Source organism: Neopelma chrysocephalum, unplaced genomic scaffold, assembly GCF_003984885.1.
Source record: "Neopelma chrysocephalum unplaced genomic scaffold, ASM398488v2 Primary Assembly neopelma1_91784, whole genome shotgun sequence".
Lineage (NCBI taxonomy): Eukaryota > Metazoa > Chordata > Aves > Passeriformes > Pipridae > Neopelma > Neopelma chrysocephalum.
The window spans coordinates 1-13,239 of NW_020920553.1; the positions used below are offsets into that span (position 1 = coordinate 1).

A 13,239-nucleotide genomic window follows, 5' to 3' on the forward strand; every position below is an offset into this window, starting at 1 on the left:
GTGGTAGGATTCAAATTATGTGGACAATTTCCATTGCATTTCTGTAGGCCTTGCTTGACATGACTAGAAGCTGTAAGCTGTAATGTTTATGCTTATAGACTGTGTGAAAATATGCAATGTTTATACTTGTTAGCTGTGTGTCTAGTTATAAGGTTTCAGAACATAGTATGTTTATAGTAAGAAAGCCTTGAGAAACTAGAGATAAAGGTACACCTGCAAATTTCAGAAAGTCCCTAATTATGAAGGCCTCTACATGCCAAATATGACTTCAGATCGCATGGACAGAACATCAGGTCCAATGAACTGGAGACATGAGACGCGTGTACAGACTGAGCTATCCAATCACCTTGTTGTAAGCATGTGCCCAAAACAAACTAAATTGTATAAAAGTTAACTTATTTAAATAATAAATTGAAGTTTGCTGATTCTCATATTGAGCATCTCTTTCTTCCCGCGTCGCGACATAATGGCGCATCGAACAGGAATTAAGTTAAATCTGCGATCCCAGGGATTAAGTTGAATCTGTGATCCCAAGGGCTATAGTTGAATCTGCGGCCCCTGAAGCCACGGTCAGACGTAGTACCTGGTCGGTCTTGCTGCAGCACAAGAAGGCAAAGAGTTGGGTGAAAGAGTTAAACTCCGCGCCCCCGGTCAGCGAAAGAGTTGGACTCCGCACTGCCGGCAACGAAAGAGTTGGACTCCGGCCCAGGGCGACCTCATCGGAGGGTCCCTGCCGACAGACACCGCCGAAGTCTCATAAAAGGGCTGCACACAGCACGCTAACATGTTATAGGTATGGAGAGGCAAGTGGTGCTTTTATTACTCCAGTGCTTTTTAGAAAAGCGAGGAGTTTAGGATATAGACTTAAAAAAGGAACTAGCAACGGGGGTAAGTCGAGGAGCTGTGCGCGGCCGGGGTGAAGGAGGAGGCAGGAGGCGGCAGGCACCGGCACGAGCGAGGCGGGCAGCGGCGAGCAAGAAGCGGCCCCCGTGGAGGAGACGGCGCGGCAAGAGCCCCCCCACCGAGAGCAGTCCTGAGGGACCCGCCGCCGAGTCGGCGGAGTAGTAAACATCAGCGAACAATATGGATCAGAACTCTTTGACCCTCAGTAGGTAAGCTAACGGGGGTGCCTCCGGGAACAATACTTTAACAATGGGACAGCATATAACGAAGGAGGAAAATGTAGTTCTATCTACGTAGAAATTCCTCCTTAACCGAAAGAATGTGAAGGTCACTGATTTTACTCTGCAGCGTGTTGCTGTGATGTAGAAAGTGGGGCTTTGAAGCCACATCTAATACTGCGCTCAGTATATCTGCATAAAACAAAGTTGATGATAAGCTCTGGAATAAAATATCTGAGAGATCGAAAGATGCGAAAGATCTAACAGTTACCTGGCATTTGCTGTTTGCTTTAAAGAAGTGGCAAACAAAAACAGGAGAGGAGAAAATGAAACTAAGTCAGCTACAGTACGGAGTGCTCCAAATTCCAAGGAAAGGAGCTCAAAATCCTTGAAAAGTTCAGACGGAGATATAGCTGGCAGCAGTCCAGGCCATTTGCAGAACAAAGACTTAACTAACAGCGAAAACTGACAGTAAGCCGAGTCGTAAATATCCTACAAATATCACCCTATCTCCCTATAAGACCTCCAAGCCAGAAAATGCAGAAAAATCTAACAATTCACTCCCAGAGAGAAAAGAAGAAAGGAGTCCCTCTCCATTGCCACTGCTGCAGAAAAAACAGTTTTTCCACCAGATTAAGTTTAGTATCGTAGAAACCTAAAGACGACGATTCCTGCCACGGAAAACATGTTTTTGTTGGTTCTTGTGTTAATTGTAGTGTTTGTCAAATGTGTTTTTGTGAGCTCACAATATTATTGTTACTGTGTGCGTGTGAAGAAATGGAATTCTTTGCCAGGAGAGGAGGGAAAAGGAAGGGGTTAAAAGCCTTCTCTTGTCAGAGAGAGAAACAGAATATATTTCACCTGATAAGACGGTCTGTTGCGTAGCAACTAAGCAGAAGTGAAAAGCTCCTACTTTTTAAAATTATAACTTTGTAACCTTCTGATTGGAGAGAGAAATTGTTTTTACAATTTCATTACATAGTCTTACTAATTGTTTTCTGAAGTTATTCATTAAAATAACCAAAATTGTTTTAAAAATATATAAAGGTAACCGAGAAATAGAGTTTCTAAAGTCCTATGATAAGAAAATTCTAAGGCATGTGGGGGAGTGATTTTTTCCAACAGAGCTACTACAGCTGCTCTATCTTCCCTCTTCCCCCCCCTGCTCAAACAGCTCTGTAAAGATTTTTTGTAACTTCTGTGTTTTACAGATAGGTGTTTTGAAATTGTTAAGGAAACTTTAAGGTAGACTTATTTGGTAGAACACCTAACTCAAAAATATCTTATTTGACAGAGGCAGTTTTTGCCAGAGAAAAAAGGAAAAATAAATAAATTGTTTCTAACTGGAAGTTTCCACCTTTGTGATAATAGATATAAAATCTAAAAATATAATACAAGAAATTGCTTAACAACAGACAGCATTTCAAGTTTAAACTGCATCTATCCTAATCTCTGTACTAAGCAGCAGAAGTGTGTCCCTTAGATCCCCTGATATACTCTTATGAGCAAAGCTCTAGTTTAAGAGCAACCTGAGTGAGTTTTACTGTGACTTTATGTAAATTGCTAAAATTGAAAGCTACTTTATATAAATATTAACTTCTTACATACATTAATGTAAGTTAAACTGTTACACCTATTGTATTTAAATAAGATGTTTAAAGTTTTCATGTATATCCCAGAAAAATATATAAATATCAGAAAAATTCAGAATTGGCTGTTTATAAATCCTAGCTGATTATATAGTTTCAGAAGCTGGGTGAGATTACTTCAATTTTAAAGAAAAGACGTAACTGTTCTCCAGTTTCATTTTTACATTCGGAGAGACAGGGATCTGCTCTCAAATCCCAGGCCATGTGTGGCTTGATAATAGAAAAGTAAAAGATGCAAAACTATATTTAATCCAATTATGCAACTAAAATTCTTATCAATATTAGTAATCCCATCCTCTGAAAGATTTCCATATGCTGAGATTTTAAACAGTCAATTGTTTCTTCCTGATGAAAATTATTACTTGCTTTTATCGAAGTTACAGTGATTCTACAGTACATCATAAAATGCTACTCAAAATGATAAAAACAAGTAAAAGAAAATACAAAAGTTAGAGACCTAAAAAGATGAGTTAAAACTAAATGTGATTGTTCTAACCAATGTTATTTGAGAAGTAGGATTGAAGAATGCTCCAAGAAAAGTTAAAAAGAACCAAGCCATGGAACCTATTTCCGACAGAAAGAATTACACTGCAAAGACTCATCACTAAGCCTTCAGCTTCAAAGAAAAACTGTAAAATTACCTATGATACCCACTTAAAACTGACTGAACTATTAATAACAAATTTGTGAAGTTTTTTTTTTTTTTAAAAGGTGAAGAACGACTAAAAGAAGCAAATAAACAAGGGCTGAGAGTTAACAACATCCCAGACATCAGAGACAACTTAGACTGACTTCTCACAGAAGACACTGAATTTCAAACTATATTAGCAGATTGTAATAGTGACTTATCTATTCATTTTTCTAGGTAACAACTATAAACAAAAATCATGTGTTGCTACCAACCACACATTACTCATGCAACTCAGACATTGGTTTAACTTCTCCACGATTTAGAAAGTTTTGAAAAAACTATAAGGACGAGTAATGTTGTAATTTGCTAATTTTCCACAGCTAAAACAATTCTTGCAGGTTGAAGTGCATGTCACACTGCAGACATCCAGCATAAATCTCTAAAGGTTACGTTCTACTCAGTGTGAGGGGACATAAATCTCTTTAACAGAATTATTTACAATGTACTGCATGAATTCTAATAACTGTTTTATTTTCTTTTAGTGACTACTACTGTGAAACTTCTTTTAATATACCTAATGTAAATATTCAGAAATTCTTTTTCAGTGTTAACACTGTTGAGCAGATGATCTCATGATAACGTATTGTACAGGCTAATTGATTCATATTTGATATAATATTCCTTCAATTCAATCAAGATGCAAATTATGAGGTACTATGTAGAGTCCTCTCCCCTTATAGCAGTTGTGAGAGTAAAATGAACATTTCAAAAACATACCATATTCTACCCAAGAAAGAATATAAAAATAATTATGTCATCTTAACCTTTATACTATGTATCACATCTTGAATTGGGATTTATTGAAATTTTAGAGTCACTGAGAGTAATTAAGTTTGTAGAAAAGACTTCCTTTGGTGTAATCAGATATAATTGTTATCATTTCTTCAATCTTGTGGTTTCCTTCTTTCGATAGATGATTCCTCAGCTTTGACAAAACCTATTGTTTTACTGTTAAAATCAGTTAAAATCTTAGAGCTTTATTATGCATTTCAAAGTGAATATTGATATATTACTTTTGTTTTACAAATCCCATTTGACTGAAAGCCTAAATGATCTATAGGAATTCTTTTCTTTTCACCTATATATTTTACTTTATACTTATTAATAATCTGTACTTTTCAGCTGCAACAGCTTTTATAGCACAACTGTAGGTTGTGATCAGAAAAACAATACAAGCAATACGTGATGATGTGCTGGTTTAAAAGTTAACCAGCAAGGGAAAATGAACTCAATTCAAAAGAGAGATTTATAAGTCAGAATAACAATTTATTAAAATAATGCAATAAGTACAATTATACAGACAGACAATTGGTTTTAACCCACAAAACCCAAATGTACAACCCAGCACCCTAGGGTATGAACAAGAGTGGTGTACCTTGGCCCACCCCCGAGTCCAAAGCAAAGGGAGAGGGGATAAACCTGCTGGTGGGAGAGCTGCTGCAGTCTGGTCAGAAGTGATGATTGCAGTCCAGTCGAGGGTGGTGGTCTCAGTCTAGTTGAAGGCAGTGGTCTGGAGTCTTCCTCTGGATCCCACGAGAGAGCCGCAAGGCTCTGAAACTCCCAGTTATATACTCTCCAGTTCAGGCGGGAGTGCTCAGTCCCTCCCTCAGAGTAGGGAATTCCATAAAAGGGCATGCGGATGCTCAGTCCCTCTTCCATATAAGGGTATCAGAGCGGGGAATTCCATATAAGGATATCAGAGCGGGGAATTCCATAAAAGGGTACAGGAACATCTTCCCACCTTGCAGGCCTCTACTGATAGCAGTTTTTGGGAAATGGCATGGAGGCTATAGAATACACAGTTTTGGGTTACACCCATCCAGGGATGAATTGGTCCCAGCCGTTCTAACCAGGACAGATGATAAGACAGCTCCGTCTTTTTCTACAGTATGACAGAGATCAACGGAACCATTTGGAAATTTATTAATCAGTTGCATTATGCAATTAATATCCATCCTGACCTAGAGACATGTTAGCCTATAATTTTATCAAAATTGTTAGAAAATATGGATAGTCTATACATACTGTGTTATAAAATGAAACTGTTATAGAATTCTGTTGTTATCACAAAGGTATTTGGTAGAGAAAAAAATGTCAACCCCTTAGTTGACTTGCAAAAATGTTTTCATGTGTTAAGTTTTTTGCACACAGGTGTTCTCTAGCTATCTACATGATGGATGAGGCCTTGAAAAGAAGCTGGTTCTTCAGAACAAGGTTGATGTTATTCCTGCAGGTGACTGTGACACCACCAGAAACAGTTGTAGATAACAGTTGTCTTAATATTATTAGAACACAGTTTATTGAGCACAAATTTTTAGTATTTTTAAAGCACATAATTTTCAGGAATTTAAGTATAATGTGTTGTGTGACCTTTGAATTACTCACTAAGCATTGGTAAAAGAAAGTTTATTTATCTGGTTAGTTTTATCTATTTGATTAAGAAACTCTAACATTATAAAGTATTAGAAAATTATTATCATTATAAGGTACTAAAAAATTATTATAATTTCTTGATTTATAGAACGCAGTGACATGGAACTCAAAAGTATGTCTGTGTGACAGTGTGTATGATGGTGGCCACCATGTAAATGTAAATGAATGAAAGTGTATGCATGCATGAGTGTGAATATGTGAACACAATTACACAAACACCTTTGGATAAACAAATACACAAACACCTTTTGAATAAACAGAAGACACATAACCCATAATTAAATAGAGTTCCATTTCCAGAAGTGTTTTTAAGTTAAATAAAATTTTAAGACTAAATCCTATATTTAGTAGCACCTTTCAGTAAAAGTTAAAGAACACAAACCCTGAAGTTAATAGGTTGTTAAGTTTGTTGATGATAGTGATATAATTGTATGTAGATGTGTTTATTGAAATATTATGAGTACAATAAGAAATGTTACAGAAATGCAATTTAAATTGTTCAAAACTTAAAAAAGGGGGCATTTGTGGTAGGATTCAAATTATGTGGACAATTTCCATTGCATTTCTGTAGGCCTTGCTTGACATGACTAGAAGCTGTAAGCTGTAATGTTTATGCTTATAGACTGTGTGAAAATATGCAATGTTTATACTTGTTAGCTGTGTGTCTAGTTATAAGGTTTCAGAACATAGTATGTTTATAGTAAGAAAGCCTTGAGAAACTAGAGATAAAGGTACACCTGCAAATTACAGAAAGTCCCTAATTATGAAGGCCTCTACATGCCAAATATGACTTCAGATCGCATGGACAGAACATCAGGTCCAATGAACTGGAGACACGAGACGCGTGTACAGACTGAGCTATCCAATCACCTTGTTGTAAGCATGTGCCCAAAACAAACTAAACTGTATAAAAGTTAACTTATTTAAATAATAAATTGAAGTTTGCTGATTCTCATATTGAGCATCTCTTTCTTCCCGCGTCGCGACAGACAAGACAAAGTGCTGGTGCTCCCCGGCAGTGCTGCTGTGCTGGGACTTTTTCCTCCCCATAACTTCACGCTGTTCTCAGAGTTAGGATCCTAGATAAACAAGGCACTGAATGGTAGTTTATTTTGTTTAAAACACAGAAATAGATGAATATATAGTCCATCATTTGCAGAGTTTCTAGATCAAATTCAAGAGGTAAGCAGTGAATGAGGTGGGGGATGAATAATAAAATTTCATTGAGCATAAAATTATGAGAAGAGGAACCCAGTGACCACCACTAAGGAGTTGAGAAGGCAGGCTGGGCCTGTCATGAGTTACATTTTAAATGCTGCACAGAAGAAAACACAGAGCTTATTGTTGCTGAAAAACATCCAGTCATTATTGTCCTCAGGGCATCCTTGAGCTCCTGGTTCCTCAGGCTGTAGATGAGGGGGTTCACTGCTGGAGGCACCACAGAGTATAGAACTGACACCACAAGGTCCAGGGATGGGGAGGAGATGGAGGGGGGCTTCAGGTGAGAAAAAAACGAAGTGCTGACAAAGATTGAGACCACGGCCAGGTGAGGGAGGCACGTGGAAAAGGCTTTGTGCCGTCCCTGCTCAGAGGGGATCCTCAGCACAGCCCTGAAGATCTGCACATAGGAGAAAACAATGAAAACAAAACAACCAAACACTAAACAGACACTAACCCTAATGAGCCAAATTTCCCTGAGGTAGCCTGAGTATGAGCAGGAGAGCTTCAGGATGTGGGAGATTTCACAGAAGAACTGGCCCAGGGCATTGCCCTGGCACAGGGGCAAGGAAAATATATTGGCTGTGTGCAGCAGAGAATAGAGAAAGTCAGTGGCCCAGGCAGCTGCTGCCATGTGGGCACAAACTCTGTTGCCCAGGAGGGTCCCGTAGTGCAGGGGTTTGCAGATGGCAACGTAGCGGTCGTAGCACATGACGGTGAGGAGGAAATACTCTGCTGTGATGAAGAAATAAAAGAAAAAAAGCTGTGCAGCACATCCCTGGTAGGAGATGGTTGTGGTGACACAGAGGGAATTGTGCATGGCTTTGGGGACAGTGGTGCAGATGCAGCCCAGGTCTGTGAGGGAGAGGTTGAGCAGGAAGAAGCCCATGGGGGTGTGCAGGTGGTGGTCACAGGCTACGGCGCTGAGGATGAGGCCGTTGGCCAGGAGGGCAGCCAGAGAGATGCCCAGGAAGAGCCAGAAGTGCAGGAGCTGCAGCTCCCGCCTGTCTGCGAATGCCAGGAGGAGGAACTGGGTGAGGGAGCTGCTGTTGGGCGTTTGCTGATTCTTAGCACAGCATCTGTTCAAAAAAGGAAAGGACAGGGAACAGTTAAGACAGACTTCTGTGAAAAAGCAACTCCATTTTTAAAAGAAATCGATGTGTCAAATGTCACTAAATGCACTGCCAAGGAATCAGTTTTGCTCTGCTCAATGAAACATGGAACTTTTTTGGTAGAGCTCTCACACACACAAGGAATGTCAGATGTAAGGGACCTTGAATACAAAAGTTCCATCTCTACACCCCTGACTCAGAAGAGCTGGGGCTGCAGAGCAGAAGCTTAGTCTGAGCTTAGAATAATTTTGGCTGTGTTTTCTATTTTTACCATCACATCTGGGGAAGGTTCTTTTCCACTGCAGGAATCCTCATTTCTATGGCCCAGCACACAGTGCCCAGCAGAGCTGCAGGGAAAGCCCCCTAGAGCTGCCTGAATGCCCCCTCCCCCAGGCGTTGGGGGCACTTTACCCCCACTCCCTGCCTAGGGCTCTGCTGCCTGGAGCTGTCCCTGCCAGCAGCTGCTTCCCTGGGTCCAGGGCTGAGAAAGTGACACTGATGCTGTCTATCAGACAGTTTTGATGTCTGACACTCTCAGGTTCAATCTCCTCTAATCTAACAGAGTCCAAGTTTCAGTGTCACCTCCTGCGCTCAGAGATTGATTTCCCTTTCACAGTCAGCACCCAGACAACCCAGAGTATAACACTGAAAGAACTGGTTCATTCTCTTTAAGGTATCCCGTCTGTCTGTGCCTCTTGCAAATACCTTCTGGGAAATTTCCTGCTTTGATCTGGAGCTGTGACCAGCCCTCATCCCTGCAGTACACTTTGGAGATCAGAAGGATTCTGCCCTGCTCTGCCCTCCCAGGAGCTGTTCCTCCCCCAGAGCCCTTCTCCCCCAGCCCTGTGGCAGCTCCTTGGCTGGGCTGAGAGCTGCCCCTGGCAGGCAGCAGAGTCCCTGCCCCAGCACACAGAGCCCTGGGGGCAGGACCCTGCTCTGCACCACAACCCTGGGCACCCCTGGCTGCACCCCCACCTTCCCAGCCCACAGCCAGCCCTGGCACAGGGAACCTTCTTGCCCTGGGCCTCTGAGGGGGCAGCAGCAAGTCCTGCTCTGCAGCAGCTTCTCCTGCTGCACCCCAGCAAATCCAGCAGAGCCATCCTGACAGCTCCTGCCACTGGTGCCATTTGGCAGCTGGGAGAGGCATTTGCAGGAACTCACCTGCACTGCTCTGCAGCCAGAGCCTGAGCGTGGCAAAGGGCTGGCAAGGTTCCTGCCCTGAGCAGCTCTCCCCTGTCCTCCCACCCCAGGATCCCTTCAACCTCCTGCTCCCTTCTCCTCTCTGCCCTTGCTGCCTGCAGCTCCTGCCCTGCTCTGCCATATGGCCACTTCCTCTGCACTGCAGCAACTGGGAGAGTCCTGCTGAAAGATCCTAGAAGCTGTGGGATGTGCCAGCTTTAGGAGATGCCTCCAGGAAGGCAAGTTGAACTTTCCTAAGCCAGAGAATTCTTCATTCAAATCCTGGGAAGGTTTCTCACGTTGTGAGAGCTCAGTCACCTCCCAGCCCAGGCTGCCTCTCATCTCTCTGCCTTCTCTCCTGTGCCCTGGGTGCTGCAGGCAGTGTCCTCAGCCCTGCTGGGCTGTGCAGAGGAGCTTCTCAGCAGCAGAGCTGCCTTTTAGAAGCTCTTCTTGCTTGCCAGGAGCTCCCTGTGTGCCAGGAGCCCAGCCCAGCTCAGCAGCACAGCAACAGCCCCAGGCAGCCCTTGCTCTGCCCCTCTGGGCTCCCTCCAGCTGTCCCTGGGGCTCCAGGGGAACCTGCTGGCACACAGCTGAAAGAAATCATGATGTTCCTTCTCTCAGCTGGGCACAGACCCTTCTTTCAGCACTGTCATTTCTCCAAATAGACACAGAGTTAAGTTCAAGAGTCCCCTTTTCATGTCCCATCATTAGACAGGAAACCCAGACAGTACCCAGGAGGGATCTCCTTCACCTGCACTGAGGGAAGGGACTCAGCTGAGTCAACAGAGGTGTCTCATTGTGGCTCTGCAGACCTGGGGCCAGAAGGACACTCAGCTCCCTCCACAACCCCCATGGGCTGGGATTCGTCCTGCCCCACTTCAGTGGGCCCAAAACAGGCCCCTGCAGGTGACTCCTTGTCCTAACTCCCATGGGAATGAATGAAGACCAAAGGCAGGAGTGACCTGCTGGGACACAAAGCCCTGGTTCTTCTGAGGGGCCAGAGGTGACCGAGATTCCTGCTGGGAACTGCAGGCTCTGATGGAGCAGTTCCTAGGGACAGGGCAGCAGCTGTGGGATCTTCTTGGAGGCTGCTGGGACATTGCTTTGGCCAACTTCAGTGGCAGAAGGTGCCCACAGGTAGGACAGGGGAACCTGTCACTGTTCCTTCTGTCCAGGGCAGCTCACAGAGGTGCTCAGGTGACTAAATGGAGTAAGGTGGCACAGGGAGAGAGGTCTCTCTCCTGTTCTTTATCAGGGTATTTTCTACGTGTCCTCAGAGTACAATGGCAGTTGTCTCCTGGACATCCCTTCACTGCTGAACCTAATTCAGGGCAGCTGAGCCTGGATTGAATAGCCAAAGAGGGGCCTGTATTGCCAGGGGAGGTGTCAGGGCCCTGCAGCACAAGTGCAGCAGCTGCCATGGACAGCACAGGGCCTGTGCAGGAAGCCCGTCCCCATTCCCAGCAGTTGTGTGACAGGCACCACCCAGGGCTTTTCAGACCCATTGGGTGCCTTTGGGGCAGTGAGTGAATCCCAGCCCTGCAGGGACACAAAGGCTGTCCCTTCTCTGCCCAGCCAAGGCCGGGCCAGGCACGAGTCCAAAGCACATCAGCCCAGGCTGTCCACACTTGTTTCCTCACTCTGCTGGCTCTTCTCTCCCCTAGCATTTCAACAGCATGTGCTGATCTCCTCAGGGATCAGACCTGTGATTTTCCCCCTGGGCCTGAGTCCCAGCACGTCCACCCCTAAGGCCATTGTCAGCAAAGCCTCTGCACACCCCAGCTCTCGGGGCTTTCAGAGCAGCTTTCCCCACTGCAAGTCTGTTCTTACCCGCGGTGCCCCCGCTGAGGGGCTGCAGCCAGACAGGCCCCAATGCCCTGCGTGTGGGGCACAGGCAGGAGGAGCTGCAGCCCCAAGTCATCTGCATCTGCTTGTCTCCAAGAGGAACCAAGAGGTTGTCATAGTAACCGACCATAGAGCTAGAAATGTGTGGTGGTTGCCATGGTATCTGACCACAGCAATGGGACTGTATAATGGTTGCCATGGTAACAAACTGTAGCAATGGGAACGTATGATGGTTTGCCATGGTAACTGTCTATAGAAACAGGAATGTATGATGGTTGCCATGGTAACCGACCATAGCAATCGGAATGTATGATGGTTGCCATGGTAACCAACCGTAGCAACTGGAATGTATGATGGTTGCCATGGTAACTGACTGTAGGAACAGGTATGTATGATGGTTGCCATCGTAACTGACTGAAGCAACGCGTGTCAATGATGGTTGCCATGGTAACCGACCATAGCAACGGGAATATATGCTGGTTGCCATGGTAACTGACCGTAGCAATGGGAATGTATGCTGTTTGCCATGGTAACTGCCTGTAGCAGTGGGAAGTACGACGGTTCCCATAGTAACTGACCATAGCAATGGGAGATATGATATTTACCATGGTGACTGATGGTAACAATTGGAATGTATGCTGGTTGCCGTTGTAACTGACCATAGCGATGGGAATATATGATTGTTGCCATGGTAACTGACCACAGCAATGGGAATGTATCGTGGTTGCAATGGCACCTGACCGTGGCATTGAGAATATATGCTCATTGCCATGGTAACTGACTGCGGCAGTGGAAAGTGTGATGGTCGCCATGGTAACTGAGTGTAGCAATGGGAATGTAAGATTGTTGCCATGGTAACTGACCATTGCAATGGGAATGTATGGTGGTTGCCATGTGTATCAGGGTGAATTTGTGCTGATACTTTTGGTCTGTGTTTGGCCCGGACAACTGGAAAAGTTTTGTTCTTTCCCTGCCAAGTTTTGAGAAAACAAGCACTGATAAACGGGTACCTCGTCCTTGGAGAGAGAGCTTCTTGTATAAACTGTTTTATTGGTGTTCTGTGATTGGCTAATTGTCCTCCAAGGTTGCTTGAGGGAGAGATTGAGGAGGAGGAGGATGAAGGACGCCCCCAGACTCATTTGGAAAAGACCCCCTTAATAAAGATAGTATTAGATAATATAATATAGATAGAAGATAACCTGGATGCACCCTCGATCCAAGCATTGGCACCTCATTGACTATGTTTTGGTGCGACAGAGAAATGTTCGCGATGTTCGTCATACCCGAGTGATGCCTAGTGCAGAATGTCAAACAGATCATCGCCTTGTGCGTTGTAAACTTAACAGGCTGTGGGGATCAGTGTCAGGGCATGGCCTGGGAAGTGTCTTGAGAATCCTCCTGTTTAACATGACCAGCTTTTCCATCCCCTTTTCTCTCTCTTTTCTCATACCCATTACATCACAAAATACCGTGATCCCACCATTTCCCTTCCTTTGATTCTTCCCTAGAGATCCCACCACAAGTCTTGCCCAGTTCCCAAATGTGCTTTCTTGTTGCCCATCATAAGTATCAGACCCCAAACAGAATCCCCCATCTTCAACTGGCAAGGTCATCCTGGGAGGCTCTGCCATTGACCCATTTGGTGAGACTTTCACACAGAGATGTTGGAACTTTATTTGAATTGATTTTTTACCTTTTGGGTTTACAATGGCTTCTCCAAAAACATGGTAATTCATGTCCTAGCAACAGAAATTCTTTGGAGAAGGAGTTTGGGACTCAAATAATCACAGAATGGTTTGGTTTGGAAGGGAGCTAAAAGGTCATCTGGTTCAAACTCCTGGACATGGAGAGTCACGTCTTCACTAATTGAGGCTGCTCAAAGTTCCTGGCCTTGGACAAATCCAGGGATGGGACATCCTCTTCTCTTGCAGTTCTTGCCAGCCCCATTGGTAAGTATTTCTTCATTTTATCCAATATAAAGCTCCCCTATT

At 44.0% G+C, this 13,239-nt stretch overlaps 1 protein-coding gene across 1 annotated transcript; it reads right to left on the reverse strand.

The window, feature by feature from the left end:
* Positions 1–583: 583 nt before the first annotated feature.
* On the reverse strand, positions 584–12,060 carry LOC113980028 (olfactory receptor 14A16-like; the record flags this gene model as incomplete). Its single annotated transcript, XM_027707296.1, has 3 exons — positions 11,990–12,060; positions 7,243–8,191; positions 584–730 (listed from the first exon to the last, which is right to left on the reverse strand). Coding segments are annotated over exons 1-3 (1,167 nt in total), but the record flags the coding sequence as incomplete, so codon positions are not given.
* Between the last annotated feature and the right edge of the window lie 1,179 nt (positions 12,061–13,239).